This window comes from Nilaparvata lugens, chromosome 10, assembly GCF_014356525.2.
Source record: "Nilaparvata lugens isolate BPH chromosome 10, ASM1435652v1, whole genome shotgun sequence".
Classification (NCBI taxonomy): Eukaryota; Metazoa; Arthropoda; class Insecta; order Hemiptera; family Delphacidae; genus Nilaparvata; species Nilaparvata lugens.
In genome coordinates this window covers 13,793,895-13,811,432 of record NC_052513.1, presented here as the reverse complement: position 1 = coordinate 13,811,432, position 17,538 = coordinate 13,793,895, and the positions used below count along the sequence as shown (strand labels likewise).

The 17,538-nt window shown below is 35.2% G+C and overlaps 1 protein-coding gene across 8 annotated transcripts in view; it reads left to right on the top strand.

The window, feature by feature from the left end:
• The window catches only part of LOC111045819 (transcription factor Sp9), a 285,561-nt gene that overhangs the window by 184,901 nt on the left and 83,122 nt on the right, over nucleotides 1-17,538 (top strand). For 2 of the 8 annotated variants that reach the window (XM_039436369.1, XM_039436367.1), the window contains exon 1: nucleotides 16,863-16,993. The exons of 4 other annotated variants lie outside the window; for them this stretch is intronic. In XM_039436369.1, coding sequence (XP_039292303.1) covers nucleotides 16,934-16,993 — 60 coding nt within the window. In that variant the 5' untranslated portion in view covers nucleotides 16,863-16,933. Of the gene's footprint in view, nucleotides 1-15,265; nucleotides 15,389-16,862; nucleotides 16,994-17,538 lie in introns of those variants that run through there. 2 more of the 8 variants (XM_039436368.1, XM_039436370.1) reach the window with 2 other exon arrangements.

Sequence of the window (17,538 nt, the reverse complement as noted above, 5' to 3'; positions counted from 1 at the left end):
CAAAATATTGTGATTCCCAAAACTCTTCCACCTTCGGAAACAGCATGTTAGTCCTGTTAGACAATCTTAGAATCAGGAGTTTTGATGAAAACTTTGAAGCCATCAAAGGCTCAAACCATTTCTTATCAGCTTGAACTGGCTCCAGACTCTCTATTTTACAGCAACACGAGTCTTATATTGAATTGATGTCGGTAGATTTGGTTAGTTTCAAAAGCCTAACAAGCAAGAGTGGGGAAAAAGTCTGAAAAAAGTGACGAGTGGTTGAATTAATGGTGTACTTACAAGCTGCTCCTGAAATGAATGACTCAGCAAGACTTGTTGACGTCTTGTTAGCTTCTGTCTGGCGGCTGAGAATTAAGAGGAAGGAAAGAAGAAGGGAGAGGAGGATAAAAAAGGGCGTGAGGAGAGAGGGAGATGGAATTCCGATAAATTAATAAAAATAGGGTTGTGAGAAGAAGTTCATGGAGGTGGACAAATGTGAAGGATTATGTTCCAAGTAATTTTGGTGATAGGGAATGAAAGAACTTGACAATTATGCTACTTAGTTACGTTTTGTTAATCATGTTACTTATGATACGTATTACTTGAATTGTTATACGGTGCTACTTAAAGTAATATCCCTTCATTGGGATGAAGGAGTGGGAGATGGAGAGAGTTTACAGATTAATCAAGAAGACCTAAAGTAAAATTGATGAATAAGTGTAATCCTTATAGAAAAGAAACGGGATGAAAAGGAGTGGGATGGAACGGAGAAATGAGGAGCTAATGTGGTTATGTTATTAAGTGAGAGAGAGGAATCTGAGTGTCTGAGAGAGAGAGAGAGGAGAGAGAGAGAGAGAGAGAGTGAGTGAGAGAGTAAGAGAGTAAAATAGAGAAAGGGATGAATGAAATACATTGAAAAAAAGAGGATTAAGAAGACGAAGGTGATGAAGGAGAAGATAAAAATATTGAAAATTGAGAACATTGAATTATTGAAGAATTGAAAAGTTGCACATAACCTAAAAATATTGAAAATTGAGAACTTTGAATTATTGAAGAATTGAAAAGTTGCACATAACCTTTATTTGGACAATTTATTTCGTGAAATTGGGATGAAAAGAAGTTTTGGACTTTAGTCTGTTTCTTTGTCCTCAAGTTGATTGTAAATGATGAATGAATAAATAAATAAACTTAAGAGAGAGGAAGAAGAGGAAAAAGCAAATCAAAAACAGAAATGAATTTGAAGAGAAGTTGGTAATTAAGAAACCTGGAAGATTTGCAGAGAAAGAAGAATATGACAGTTTTGAAGTGTGATGAAGGAAGAAAAAAAATTGGTTGAAGAAAGACGTTAAATCAGAAATCAGACATGAAAGTAGTAGAAGAGGGAAAACTCCATCATGGGGGAGTATAAGAAGGAGATATAGAGAAAGAAGGAATAGGAGGAAAGAAGAATCAATATGAAAGGAGAATAATGGAAGGAAAATTTGAAAATAGAAAGAGGAAAAGAAGGGAGCGTTTGAATATGAAGTGGGAAGGAGAAAAGAGATAGATAATGAGGAGAGATAGGAGGAAATAGACATGAAAAAGGAGAATAATGAAAGGGAAATTTGAAAACAGAAGTAGGAAAAAAAGTAACGTTTGGATATGAGGTGGTAAGGAGAAAAAAGACAGAGAAATAGGAGAAGGAGAAGGATTTGGAGGAAGAAGAGGAAAAGTAGAAATAGGACAGTAGGGGAGAAGAGAGATGGAATTATGTTGAAATGAGTGGAGTGGAGTGGTAGGCGTTAGTGAAGCAATTCTCCTAATAAGCGTTGTTAATACATTCACATCTTCCATTGTGGTTTTTTCGTTCCCTTTTCATTGTCCTTTGTTGAATTCTTTCGTTCCGCTCTGTGGTCCGGCTGGCCAAGCTATTAGCTGCTCAGTGGGAGTTGCTGCCGCAGAGAAAGGAGAAGAAGAGGAGTGAAGAAGAAGAAGATGAAGAAGAACAGGAGGAAGGAGGAGGAGGAAAAGAAGAAGATTGAGAGGAGGAGGACGAGGAGGAGGAAGAATATAAATATAAGATGACAAAGATAACATGAGTAGGATTGACAGTGGAATGACTTCTATTAGATTGCAGCGATCGATTGTATAAACAATATCTATTTTGATTGGTTCAAGGATGTGATTTCAAGATCTAAAATAAACAAGCAATTGCTTGAAAGTTCTCTTTTTTCTCAATTTTGTCTTATAGATAGTAGAAATATTCAGTTTATATCCAAATTCATGTTCACGCAAATGGAATTTATCATATCAGGGTGTAAGTCACACATGAGTATGTGTTTCAGTGTAATACGATATTGTATATTATCTGTATCTTCGTTATAAAAACAACGTTGAAAGTTAAATTGTGATGGTTCTCATCAAGGTTCAGAATTCATTCAGAATATCGGGAAACAGAGCTTCGCTTGTTATTTTTATTTATTGATAAACAGAACACAATTCTTCAAGAAAATGATCGTGTTTATATTCTACAGCTGGCTATACGTCAGCTTATGAATTTCGAGGATGAGATATTTTGATTTCCCACAGACGCACTCGCTCACTCACTTTTCTATCATCCACAGACGAAGAAAGTCTCAGCTGTTTTTCCAAGGATCAATTATCTCTTTTTATTGTCGCTCAGCGAGTTTTCCCAGGGATGAGACCTAGTGCAATCGAGTTTTTATATCATAAACCTACTAAGTTCCAAATTTCGTGAAAATCGTTAGAGCCGTTTTCAAGATTAGTTGGACGTGAATAACCATAAATAAATATAAATAGCCAAATATAAAAATATATACAGAAATTGCTTGCTCAATATTTACACCTGCTCTGGAACATGGGTTTCCCATAGTTGAGTAGGTTAATTTCCGAAAAAATGCAATTTATTTATATTTGTAGTAAATTTAATATATTGTATTTTTGAATGTTATGTACATTTTATTGATTAGATTGTTTATTTGTATATTAATGGAAATGAAATTTATTTGTATTTGTATTTGTAATATAACAGGATAGTGGGCTAGAGTTTTATTGTTTCATGGTGAAAATAACTCATTCCAAGCTCTCTCACGGGGTTATGAAGGATATCATAAAAATGTCATCTATTCAGTCATTTTTTCAATCAATCATTCAGAATTACACAGCTTCAGAAAAGTAGCCGGTGGTAGTAAGCCCAAAACGGTTCCAATTCTATATAATGCGTCCAAATGTAGCTAGGTTATGTAACGTTCATATTTTTTACTTATAAATCGAACTTTCATTTGAAAATGCTCATTGAATGAACCAAATCAATTGGGAAAAATTAAAAATTCCATAATTTGATGAAACTAGAAAATAGTTATGTGTGCAACTAGTGCGCAAAGTGACAGTTTGCTGCACCGAAAGAAACGTTTACGCACAAGCCGTAGGCGAGTGCGGAATCATGGTTTCTTAAGTGCAGCAAACGAACTTTGCGCACGTATTTCACATTAAATTTTTCCTACAGTTACCATTGAATATGAAAAGTGGGTAATTATGGGTAAAATTCCCTGAAATCCATCAAATGTTTTTCTGTGTAATTTTATTATTGATAAAAACCTTTATTTATTTAAAATTAATAATAATAATTGAATTATAATGATTGGAAATCATTCAATTGGAAATTTTTTCTGACTGCTTGAAGGGGGTTTATCTTATGTAAGCATTGAAATGGCTATAATCAAGGCATATAATGGCATGGCAACGCCGTTCTCCACTGCCATTATAACGTGGACCTCAGTATACCACAGCCAGTGTTACCAACTTAATTTTGATTTTCCTGCACTGGTGCTCCATATAACCTACCATTTTGCATTGTCATGCTGCAAATCTGGAGTACGCAAAGTAATACTTTGCGCACTAGTGCGGAAAAGTGATACTTTGCGGCCTGCAATCAGTGCACAAATGGTCACTTTTCAAGGTATCTGTAGGAAAAATATATTGTTTTAGATCTATCCATTTCTCATCATGGACATGAACACCAATGAGAGGAAGCAGTATCAATGGATACTAATTCGTAATCACAGCAAAAAACCCATCTCAATGAACCGTTTCTTCATCTCTAACTCTTCCCACAAGAACTCTCTCATCTCTAGGATGGTAGTAGCAAGAAATCTGCGTTGGTTGCCGCTAGTGAAGACATGAATCTCTGCGCACATTATTCAGCTGATGTCACCCTACCTATCAGGCTGTCATTGTGAGATGACAAAGGGCTTTCTCCCCATTACAATACAGTTGAACTTGTTTTTGATTGTTGGCCTGGCCTCTCAACGAGTTATTGTCTCCTGTTGATATTAATGTGCCAGCCTTGTTACAGACTGAGACAAAACAATCCACCAGCTTATGAAACATGCTCCATCAATCCTATCATTATATTCACACCTTTCTCCTCCTCCCTGATAAAAACGGGATAAGAAATTGTGTGAGTAGCCTCAATTATAACCTGAAAATGTATGTATTCACAACTGTATTGTCATGCAGATCTTGTACCCCACACGTATCTACGTCACCACATTTGCCCTCATTGTTGTAATTGGTCGATGAATCTGATTCAAGGATTGGTTTTGTCACCTATTGGAAAGTTGATTATCATAATACGTTGTGTGGCCTGTTCTTGTGAAGTCCCCACGCTGCATTATCAGATAGACTGTGATTAGGGCCTAATTTGACTAACTAGGTGTGAAAATCGAAAATTAGGAGAAACTCTGACGAGGTTGTTGGAGAGTTGTATCTGTTTGTTTGTGGAGATTGCATTATTGTCACAGATAATCACAGGTAAAACCTCTTGTAGGCTCATGTAGGCTCATGTAATCATGTAGGCTCGAAAAATGTCGAAATATAAGTTATCATAGCTTTAATATAGTTTCATAGTTCCATTCTTTCTAGTTTCATAGCTTTAAAGTTGAGGGTATCTCCAATATGTTTTTTTTTTCACACTCATAGACAGTACATGTGAAATCCTTATTTTCAGTGCACTTTACAGTCATTATGAGCCTTCATGATCAATTTTCTATTAGAATGTGATGACTGTAGAGTCATTATGACTGTAATTAAATCTCATAATGACTATCGAATGACTTATTATGACTATTAAATCTCATAATCTCATTTCGAAATGTCTCGTGGCTAAAGCACAAGATTTCTTTTTCTAGCCAAGCCAATTATTTAACAACAAATTATTTATTTATTTTCTTGTAAAACCGTTGTTAATTGGTGAATAAAATTTGATTTGATTTGATAATGACTGTAAAGTGCACTGGGAATAAGGTTTTCACATGTACTGTCTATGATTATGAATGAAAACATATTGGAGATAGACCAACTATGGAGCTATGAAACGAGAGATCTATAGCTGGGTTTACACCAAAGTTATTAACAAAACTTGAACGCAACTTGACAAACACATATGTTTATGCCCCTATAAATGACGTTTTATGTCATATATAAAACTTATGGATTATAAGTTATGTTCAATCTAATAGAATCTATAAAGATTAGGTTATTAACATTTTATTAATTTCTGATCAAAGACCTAATAGAATGTACACCAATACTAGGTACCAATGGATACCAATTCAAAATCCCTGCGAAAACCCATCTCAATGAACGGTTTCTCCATCTCCAACTCCTTCCACAAGAACTCTCTCTTCTCTAGGATGGTAGTAGCAAGAGATGTGCGTTGGTTGCCGCTAGTGAAGACATGAATCTCTCGGCACATTATTCAGCTGATGTCACCCGACCTATCAGACTGTCATTGTGAGATGACAAAGGGCTTTCTCCCCATTACAATACAGTTGAACTTGTTTTTGATTGTTGGCCTGGCATCTCAACGAGTTATTGTCTCCTGTTGATGTTAATGTGCCAGCCTTGTTACAGACTGAGACAAAACAATCCACCAGCTTATGAAACATGCTCCATCAATCCTATCATTAAATTCACACCTTTCTCCTCCTCCCTGATAAAAACGGGATAAGAAATTGTGTGAGTAGCCTCAATTATAACCTAAAGATGTATGTATTCACAACTGTATTGTCATGCAGATCTTGTACCCCACACGTATCTACGTCACCACATTTGCCCTCATTGTTGTAATTGGTCGATGAATCTGTTCCAAGGATTGGTTTTGTCACCTATTGGAAAGTTGATTATCATAATACGTTGTGTGGCCTGTTCTTGTGAAGTCCCCACGCTGCATTATTAGATAGACTGTGATTAGGGCCTGATTTGACTAACTAGGTGTGAAAATCGAAAATTAGGAGAAACTCTGACGAGGTTGTTGGAGAGTTATCTCTGTTTGTTTGTGGAGATTGCATTATTGTCACAGATAATCACAGGTATAACCTCTTATTATGTAGGCTCAAAAAATGTCGAAATATAAGTTATCATAACTCTAATATAGTTTCATAGTTACAAATATAGTTTCCTTCTCTCTAGTTTCATAGCTTTATAGTTGATCTCCAATATGTTTTTATTCACACTCATAGACAGTACATTTGAAATCCTTATTCTCAGTGCACTTTACAGTCATTATGACTGTAATTTAATCTCATAATGACTATCGAATGACTTATTATGACTATTAAATCTCATAATCTCATTTCGAAGTTTCTCTAGAGCACAAGATTTCTTTTTCTAGCCCCGCCAAATATTTAACAACATATTATTTATTTATTTTCTTGTAGAACTGTTGTTAATTAGTAAATAAAATTTGATTTGATTCGATAATGACTGTAAGTGCACTGAAAATAAGGAATTCACAAACTGTCTATGAGTATGAATGAAAACATATTGGAGATAGACCAACTATGGAGCTATAAAACGAGAGATCTATACCTGAGTTTACACCAAAGTTATTACCAAAATGTTAGTAGCCTAATCCTTATAGATTCTATCACTTTGAACGCAACTTGACAAACACATATATTTATCATATGTATTATAAGTTATGTTCAATCTAATAGAATCTATAAAGATAAGGTTATTAACATTTTGTTAATAATTTTGGTGTAAACGCGGCTTATGAATGTCTCAGACTTTGACATTTCGAGCCTCTATGATAAATATTGTGATACCTGTTATTATCTGTGACAATAATCCAATCTCCTATATTCATTCGAACAATACAATGATCGGGAAAGAAAATATAACAGGCTAGCCTATTGCCCACAACTTTTTCAATTTCCTAATTTAGTTTCAAATTGTACAAATATTATACATAAGTTATGTCCATTTCAATTTTCAACGCCAAATCACAATCAGTATAAAGATTAGAATAAAACAAACAATATTTTTAATTAGGATAGATTGACAGTAAAACTTCCGTAAAAACATAAGACAAACTTTAAATTTACAAAATAAAGAATAAAACCACTTAAATTTTGAGCTTGAAAATATCACGTTCACCTTAGCTACATAACAGCTGTTTCATGTTTCATCTTTAGGAAGTAGACCTCATACACTGACAAATTGAACTACAATAACATTTTTATAACTTACTCTAGACCCACTCATTCAAAGGAAAAGTATACTATTTGGAAAATTGACGGACCTTCAATGAATTCATTATAAGAAATCGATTGTTAATGCATAACAAATCCTAATATTATTCTCATCTCATCAAGTCTGAAATAGAATGTATTCTAAATTGAAAGCTATTCAGACAATAAACGTATTCAACTCCCTGTTTCCCAGAGATCAATGCTCAAAGATTATGATCATCCATCAGAAATAAAAAACAAATTTATCCCTTCATCCACACCATAGAACGTCTGCAAGAAAATCCGATCATACCAATAAAACATAGTAAGTTGTGGCGTTGTCTCTGAATGTAGAAGTAGAATCCCATCCACGCGGTGAATAAGAGAAATGTATCCATTGTGCTCAAGCTCGGTTAAGCGTCGTTTCAAGTTTCCGCGACTGGATGGGTGCCCCGAGGCGGTCTCTTTGTGTCCAGCCGACATACCAACTCCTTAAGGATCCTTAAGGTATCCTTAAAGAGGAGCAGATCCTTTGAAACCGCATCGCCAACTTTGCAATCTGTGATTTTCGTATACAACGATTTGGGCAATGTCTCTATTAATAGTCCGACTTGGGAACAATGCAATCGATGTTTATTCATTGACTAAAACAGCGTGTATTTCATGTAACGTATTTGAAGCTAATGTACGTGAATCTCCATAAACGCGCACGTGATTTAGTTGAAAGTTATCGATTATCAATTCAGTTCGAATTTGAATTCAGATTAAGTCATTGAATAGATTAGATAGATACAATGTACAAGCATATTCATGAACAGTACATACATTAAGCATATTATGTATCCACAAATAAGCATATATTAGGTGAATGATTGTTGTGAGAGAATATTTGGACCACATCTACAACGTAGAAACAGCTTATTATTCAGATTCAATTTGAAAAATCTTCAACAAGCTATTCAATAATTTATGAAATTGCCACAAATTGCCACCGTATATTACCAGTTCTGTCTTGAATTAGAGTGTACATCAAGACCAACTCAACATATTTAGGAATAAGTAGTTTAATCGAGCTGAGAATTATTTGACACTTGAGAACTCAACCGTTTTCAATCTCTGTCTATCCATCACAGTATTCAATTTAAATAAATCACTAGGTTACACAAATTTATTTGGTTCACCTCTTATCTATAACGATATCATTCCTATTGAATAGTCTACGTGCTTGATTCCAGATTTCATCATTACCTATTTTAACCTTCCGGTAGACGCGCCCTACTCAATCACACGAGCAGTCGCGTGTTGTAAATTTTACAATATCCAATTTTCCAAGTGTTATGTACTCTGTTTACTGTCAAAACATATTAATTAATTGTATAATTACTTTTTTCATCTTCTTGGATTATTATACGCCTATGAACATTTGGATGATTACCATTTCATAGCCCAATAAGGTACGCCAAGCAAAGCCATCAATTATGTTATTGGTTTGTTTACAGTCCCCGTTTACAGTCTTTCCCTATCTTATGCATAGTGTGACTTATGCACTGTCGCGACTAAATGCGCTACCTGCGCTAGTTCTTGATCAACTGAAATCTTGATGAAGTGGATGTCACCCTTGGAAATCAATGAATTTTACAAAAATTACAGTTCTCGTGAAAAATATTTACTAAAACATCTATTTTTATGCATTATTCCTACTATCCATTTGAGAAGAAGATACTCAATGAACCTCTAATTCCTACTTCAAAACTTTTAAAAGACATCTTACATTGTGAATTCACAATGAGCTGATATGAATATGAATAACAAAATGATAAAAGTCGTTTTAACGTATTGAATTTACTTCCGCTTATACCTGTCTACCCGGGCTGGTTCTTGATCACCTGAGACCTTGATGAAGTGGATATGATTCATTCATGTATTTCAGTCAGTACTTGTATTTATTCTTCTAAGTACAATAATAACAATTCGTCTCCGATAAAAAATTCTTGATGTACAGTAAAAAGGTCCATAAGATGACATACAGTACTGCATTTACATAATTGGTTTCAGGGGCAATTATGCAACCAGCAGAACACGAAAAAATAAGATTTATTGATTTCTCGTTATTATTCTGCTCGTCTATTGTTCTGAGTTTTGAGGAAGTCACAATAATACCAAACTTCTTTCTTATAATTTATGATTAATCACTAGAACCATTCAAATAAATATTATAAATACTTCTAAATTTGATTTTGGTTAATATTTTATTGCTTTCAATGTTGGAGATTACTGTATTCACTCAAATTAAAATCAGTTGTCGCTCTGGACTTCTATGTCAGTCATGTTACAATGTTTTGATTAATACAAATAGGCCTCTTTCACACGATAGGAGACGTGCAACTTGAACACTGAACAGTGTTCTCGTTTTTTTGTCGAAGTACATTGAGTCAAATCGTGTCTTTCACATGGTGACTCCTATCCAGGAACCTCGTTTTGTCACGTCTTTTCCCCTCGAGGCAAGCAGAGGCAAGATCTATCAACTATGCCGACGTTTCCACAAAGTATGACTCATTACTTTTTTCTCAAAGTCTAACTTCCTTAAAAATATAGATAGAAGATTTCTGATTTCGGATTTGGATTCAGCGACCCCAAATTCTTTAAAGCGTAAGTCCCGTTTTCGAAAATATCCGAAAACAAGGAAGTTATGGCTGTTTTTAATAAAGCTTTCTATTATCATATAATTATACGGTAAAAACGAACAGGTATTGTACTATACAGTACGTAAGTACTCTAGCTATTATAATACAACTTACACTGTATTCGTGTAGGAAATTTGGTAGGTTATTTATCTTGATTTCTGAAAATACCCCAAAATAAGGGAGTAAGATAACTTTGAAAAACCAAAGTTTTCCTGCCGATTGAAGAAACATTAAAAATTAGTCTAAGACATATTATGTCTTGGAATAAAAACGTGTAACAAATATCAGATCACTATTCAAGCTATCAAGCTTTTCATAAATTTCATAAGTTTGTGTCGACAGTATATGACATAAAAGGCAAATGCTCGCGCTTGGTCCATAGTTCTACGACTGAGGAATGAGGATTTAGGTCAGCAACTAAAATCGACAAGCCATGATTGTCAATCTTACTCATGATATAAAGCTTTGTACTATGATACATGGTTTTCATTCCGTATCATTCTTTAATAAAAATAAAACAAGATTCCGGTTTCAAAAGCATCAAAGTCGCCAGGCTGGTCTGAGCTATTCATGACTTTTTTTCAGTATGCATTATCAACTCAGCAGTTCTAATACACAGACATCACTACTTGGAATGCCATGACATTTTCTATTGTTTCAATTCCTATTATTACCATAGATCGATTCAGATCAGCACAATGTTTATACTGTATGTTCATAATAGATTTTTCTGATTGTAAAAAGAAATAGTCAATAAATGCTGGGAATTTAAAGTGATATTCAACGATTTGAACCTGATAAATTGGATTGTTGAATGACAATTGAAATTCAGTGAATTTTACTGTACAACATTCCTTTTCCTCCTATTTTATTGGGTGATGAGTGGAGATGATTTATGATTTCATATTTGGATTCATCTTTTCATAGTTCAATATTTTTTTGGAAAACTAGAACTTTTAAAAATTAAAAATGTTTATGTATAAACTTCTCAGGTGTTCAAAAACTTCTTAAAACCTTTGCCTGTCTCTTTGTGAGGCAGGAGTATTATTATCTTAGTATGTACTATATAATCATATGATAATGGAAAGCTATATTAAAAACAGCTATAACTCCCTTGTTTTCGGGTATTTTTGGAAATGGGACTTACGCTTTAAAGAATTTGGGGTCGCTGAATCCAAATCCGAAATCAGAAATCTTCTATCTATATTTTTAAGGAAGTTAGACTTTGAGAAAAAGTGATGAGTCATAGGTTTGAGCAAACGTCGGCATAGTTGTTAGATCTGTCGGCTTATTCGTAAGATCCCCATGTGAAAGTACAGGAGAGCTGCAAAATATGAAATATGATCTTCCGTAATATGATATTCCAGGAGCGAGGTCTCTGCCGTGTGAAACTGGCCTACGGTATTTATTAATTTTGATATTAATTGATCTTTCTTTTTTCCGAAGTTGGAAATTACTGTATTTACTCAAAATAAAATATGTTGTCGCTCTGTATTGTGAGGTCCATGACAGTATCTGATTAACATTGGTGATGCTATTCCCGTCTATCATTCAAAAAAACAGATAGCGCTGTCTCTTTCTAGCCCCGCAACGTTGCCAGATCGTTTTTCAAAAATGTAGAAATATAATAATCCACTAAATATCCAATCTCAACTGTGAACATTCATTATTTGTTCATTGATAAACATATTTTCATGAAGAATCAAGTACAGTTGTTGATTAATTGAGATAAGATTGATCAGTTAATCTCGCATTACATATACTGGTATCAGCTAGAAGGCAGTAACAAGGCAGAGAATCGGCAACGCTGTTCTCACATCCTTCTCCACTGCCATTATAACGTGGACCTCACTATCATATCAAGACAATATAAACTTATTTAATAAACAATAAACCAGAGAAAACTGATTGTTTATTCTATGCAATAAACTAAGAAGGTTATTTTGTTTGAATAAATTTCTTTGCATGAGCCAAGTGATCGTATTGAAGGACCTACCTTCAATGACCTTGAACTAGGATCTAGCATTGCAGCGTACAGACACTCTTCCGCTTTCAAGGTCACGGTTGCTATCAAATGCTCTTCTTAGCGGGCTTACAGCTGTAGCCTAGAGCTCACTCGTTACTGTAATGGCGGAATAATAGCCTGATACTAGATAGGCTATCCGAGAGATAGTAGGCTATGTAGCCTATAGATGTTTTCGTTGAAGCTCTCCAGTTCTTTTAGCCTAACTGCCCAAGAAGATGGGTTGATAGTATGTGTAGGCTACATAGATGAATGTTTTTGAAAACATTCAATTGAAATTGTTTTTGTTGGAGCTTCAAAGTTCATCTAGAACTAGCTCGTGATAGTTCATTGATTATTTTGTACTGTATAAGGATAGCTTACATTCTGGGACACATAGATCAATTGATTCTCTTGAAAATACGATAAGACTGCCTGACTGAGGATGATTTTTTGATTATTTTGTACTGTATTAGGATAGCCTACATTCTGGGACACATAGATCAATTGATTCACTTGAAAATACGATAAGTCTCCCTATCTGGGGATAGTTCATTGATTATTTTGTATTGTATTAGGATAGCCTACATTCTGGAACACATAGATCAATTGATTCACTTGAAAATACGATAAGACTGCCTAACTGGGGATAGTTCATTGATTATTTTGTACTGTATCAGGATAGCCTAGATTTAGGGACACATAGATCAATTGATTCTCTTGAAAATACGATAAGTCTGCCTAACTGGGGATAGTTCATTGATTATTTTGTACTGTATCAGGATAGCCTAGATTTAGGGACACATAGATCAATTGATTCTCTTGAAAATACGATAAGTCTGCCTAACTGGGGATAGTTCATTGATTATTTTGTACTGTATCAGGATAGCCTAGATTTAGGGACACATAGATCAATTGATTCTCTTGAAAATACGATAAGTCTGCCTAACTGGGGATAGTTCATTGATTATTTTGTACTGTATCAGGATAGCCTAGATTTAGGGACACATAGATCAATTGATTCTCTTGAAAATACGATAAGTCTGCCTAACTGGGGATAGTTCATTGATTATTTTGTACTGTATCAGGATAGCCTAGATTTAGGGACACATAGATCAATTGATTCTCTTGAAAATACGATAAGTCTGCCTAACTGGGGATAGTTCATTGATTATTTTGTACTGTATCAGGATAGCCTAGATTTAGGGACACATAGATCAATTGATTCTCTTGAAAATACGATAAGTCTGCCTAACTGGGGATAGTTCATTGATTATTTTGTACTGTATCAGGATAGCCTAGATTTAGGGACACATAGATCAATTGATTCTCTTGAAAATACGATAAGTCTGCCTAACTGGGGATAGTTCATTGATTATTTTGTACTGTATCAGGATAGCCTAGATTTAGGGACACATAGATCAATTGATTCTTTTGAAAATACGATAAGTCTGCCTAACTGGGGATAGTTCATTGATTATTTTGTACTGTATTAGGATAGCCTACATTCTGGGACACATATAGAACAGTTGATTCTTTTAAAAACACAATGGTATCAATCTCCAAATATAGATATAACTTACTAGTAGTACTGTGAACAGTAGACCTCGCGCTCAGTGAGTTACATTGACCTGTTGTTATGTTTTCTCAAAAATGAATAAATAATTTATCAATTAAAAATGTCTAGAAAAAAACCTAAATAAACATAGAGCTTTCTGTCCTATCGTACCGTGACGTGTCGTCCCGGAATGTGAGTGTGAGCGCTGTTATCAGGTCTGGCTGCAACTGTCTACAACATTGATGGAAAGATACATTTTCAAGATGTTCGATGTTTTTGAACGGGTAGTATTATAGTCAACTGTCTACAACTAACGTTGATGGAAAGATACATTTTCAAGACGTTCGATGTTTTTGAACGGGTAGTATTATAGTCCACTAAACAGCTGATTTATGATGAATAATTCTATAGTCTGATTTTTACTCTAATATTGGCGTATGAGGGAGGTTCCTTTTTCCTTTTATATTATCCTTGAAATGCAAAATTTCCAAAAACCTTGTATATACGTCGACGCGCAATTTAAAAAGAAACATATTTGTCAAATTTCATGAAAATCTATTACCGCGTTTCGCCGTAAATGCGCAACATAAAAACAATAAACATTTAAACATTAAGAGAAATGCCAAACCGTCGACTTGAATCTTAGACCACACTTCGCTCGGTCAATAAAGATATTCTTTCAGTAAAATATGAGCTCATCACAGTTCTTGTTTTGCTCTAGTGTATCTCATGTTCTAACATCTCATAAAGATGGAAATACACTTTTTATATAGCTGAGGTTAGTAGGCCTACTTCAACCACATTTGTGAGAACAAAGAATTCAACGAATTGAAGAACAAAGGAAACTTCTCTTGCCATTAATACTTTTCTTTCCCCAATTACCTCAAACACTCCTCACTCATCGTTCCATTGATCTTTTTATCAGAGAGATTGCATCATCTATTCATTCACTCCTTTGTCATTCAAATTCCAATGAATTGCTCCACTTTTTGGGTCTTCTATAACATGTAGGTCTACTAGCTTTCAAGTAGAAGGTAGTTCACAGAGTGGATGACAAGATCTCGACCGGATTTCCTCTGTGTTTCCAACCTGCCTCACTAAATATTTGGTAATATTCCAAGAAACTCAATCCGTTCCTATTTGGTTTCATGCTTTGTTTCGCCGGCCGGTCAGCTATATATATTGATTTCGGCCTATATATCTATGTTGGTTTGCTATATGGGGATTCTACTGGTCTGTATATCTATGTTGGTTTGCTATAACATATTGATTCTACCGGTCTGTATATATCTATATCGGCTTCGCCCACCCATGGCAACTCCAGGTACCGGCTTTTTTGGTTACGAAATTCGTCGAAAGAGAGCGTCAGTTTACAAGGAGACGAAACTTGTAGAAGGGATGCGGCGCCTGCTTATTGGTCGCCTGTGGGCGGATGGAGGGCTGTGATTGGTCGAGCTAAGCCACGCCCCTGACAGTGGTGGGGGAATCTGTTGCAGGCTCAGGCTGGCAGGACGATTTTCGAGTCAGTTGTAAAGTGTAGCCAGCATGTTAAAGTGTTCCTCCTTCGCTGAAATTATTATTGTAAAATATGTTGACGGATGTGAGTCGTGTGTACAGCACTCATCAGTTGCCTCTCAATAAGCCGGCGGTGAGTTATTCATCAAAAAATTATTCATTACTCTTTTAAAATTTACACCCCTTGGAAACTGCATTCCTTCCTCATTTTAGCTAGTTTATTGAGAATTTTAGTGTTTGTTTACTCCTCAATGTATTATGATCCAAGTGGATATTCTACCCATAGGCTCTCAACGCATATAAATTGGTGAAATATACTCACAGGCTGTTTAGAAATAATTCTTGATCACTACAACTAAAATTCATTTTTGTGACTAACCTCCAACAAACCTGATTTGCTTTATTCTTTATTTGAGGTGTTATTTTTTCCCCGGTGTTTTCCATATATTGTAATGGTAGTTCATCATTTAGACCTTTCAGTGATGAATAATTCTATAGTCTGATTTTTACTCTAATATTGGCGTATGAGGGAGGTTCCTTTTTCCTTTTATATTATCCTTGAAATGCAAAATTTCCAAAAACCTTGTATATACGTCGACGCGCAATTTAAAAAGAAACATATTTGTCAAATTTCATGAAAATCTATTACCGCGTTTCGCCGTAAATGCGCAACATAAAAACAATAAACATTTAAACATTAAGAGAAATGCCAAACCGTCGACTTGAATCTTAGACCACACTTCGCTCGGTCAATAAAGATATTCTTTCAGTAAAATATGAGCTCATCACAGTTCTTGTTTTGCTCTAGTGTATCTCATGTTCTAACATCTCATAAGATGGAAATACACTTTTTATATAGCTGAGGTTAGTAGGCCTACTCCAACCACATTTGGGAGAACAAAGAATACAACGAATTGAAGAACAAAGGAAACTTCTCTCGCCATTAATACTTTTCTTTCCCCAATTACCTCAAACACTCCTCACTCATCGTTCCATTGATCTTTTTATCAGAGAGATTGCATCATCTATTCATTCACTCCTTTGTCATTCAAATTCCAATGAATTGCTCCACTTTTTGGGTCTTCTATAACATGTAGGTCTACTACTACTAAGTAGAAGGTAGTTCACAGACTGGATGACAAGATCTCGACCGGATTCCTCTGTGTTTCCAACCTGCCTCACTAAATATTTGGTAATATTCCAAGAAACTCAATCCGTTCCTATTTGGTTTCATGCTTTGTTTCGCCGGCCGGTCAGCTATATATATATATATTGATTTCGGCCTATATATCTATGTTGGTTTGCTATATGGGGATTCTACTGGTCTGTATATCTATGTTTGTTTGCTATAACATATTGATTCTACCGGTCTGTATATATCTATATCGGCTTCGCCCACCCATGGCAACTCCAGGTACCGGCTTTTTTGGTTACGAAATTCGTCGAAAGAGAGCGTCAGTTTACAAGGAGACGAAACTTGTAGAAGGGATGCGGCGCCTGCTTATTGGTCGCCTGTGGGCGGATGGAGGGTTGTGATTCGTAGAGCTAAGCCACGCCCCTGACAGTGGTGGGGGAATCTGTTGCAGGCTCAGGCTGGCAGGACGATTTTCGAGTCAGTTGTAAAGTGTAGCCAGCATGTTAAAGTGTTCCTCCTTCGCTGAAATTATTATTGTAAAATATGTTGACGGATGTGAGTCGTGTGTACAGCACTCATCAGTTGCCCCTCAATAAGCCGGCGGTGAGTTATTCATCAAAAAATTATTCATTACTCTTTTAAAATTTACACCCCTTGAAAACTGATTTTAGCTAGTTTATTGAGAATTTTAGTGTTTGTTTACTCTTCAATGTTTCATGATCCAAGTGAATATTCTACCCATAGGCTCTCAACGCATATAAATTGGTAAAATATACTCACAGGCTGTTTAGAAATAATCCTTGATTACTACTACTAAAATTCATTTTTGTGACCAACCTCCAACAATCCAGATTTGCTTCATTCTTTATTTGAGGTGTTATTTTTTCCCCGGTGTTTTCCATATATTGTAATGGTAGTTCATCATTTAGACCTTTCAGTGATGGATAGTTCTAGACCTGGAAATATTGACTCCAGTGTGTTCTCTGAATGAATTCGAGGTGGGTTCTCCGAGACAATCATCCGTATTGGCTATGAATTTTTGTCTTTGCAGCTTTAATATGATAAGATTCCCCAAATATCCCCACATAAAGGCTCTCAACACATATGGATTGATAACAAATACACGCAATACACAGTAAAATGTTTCA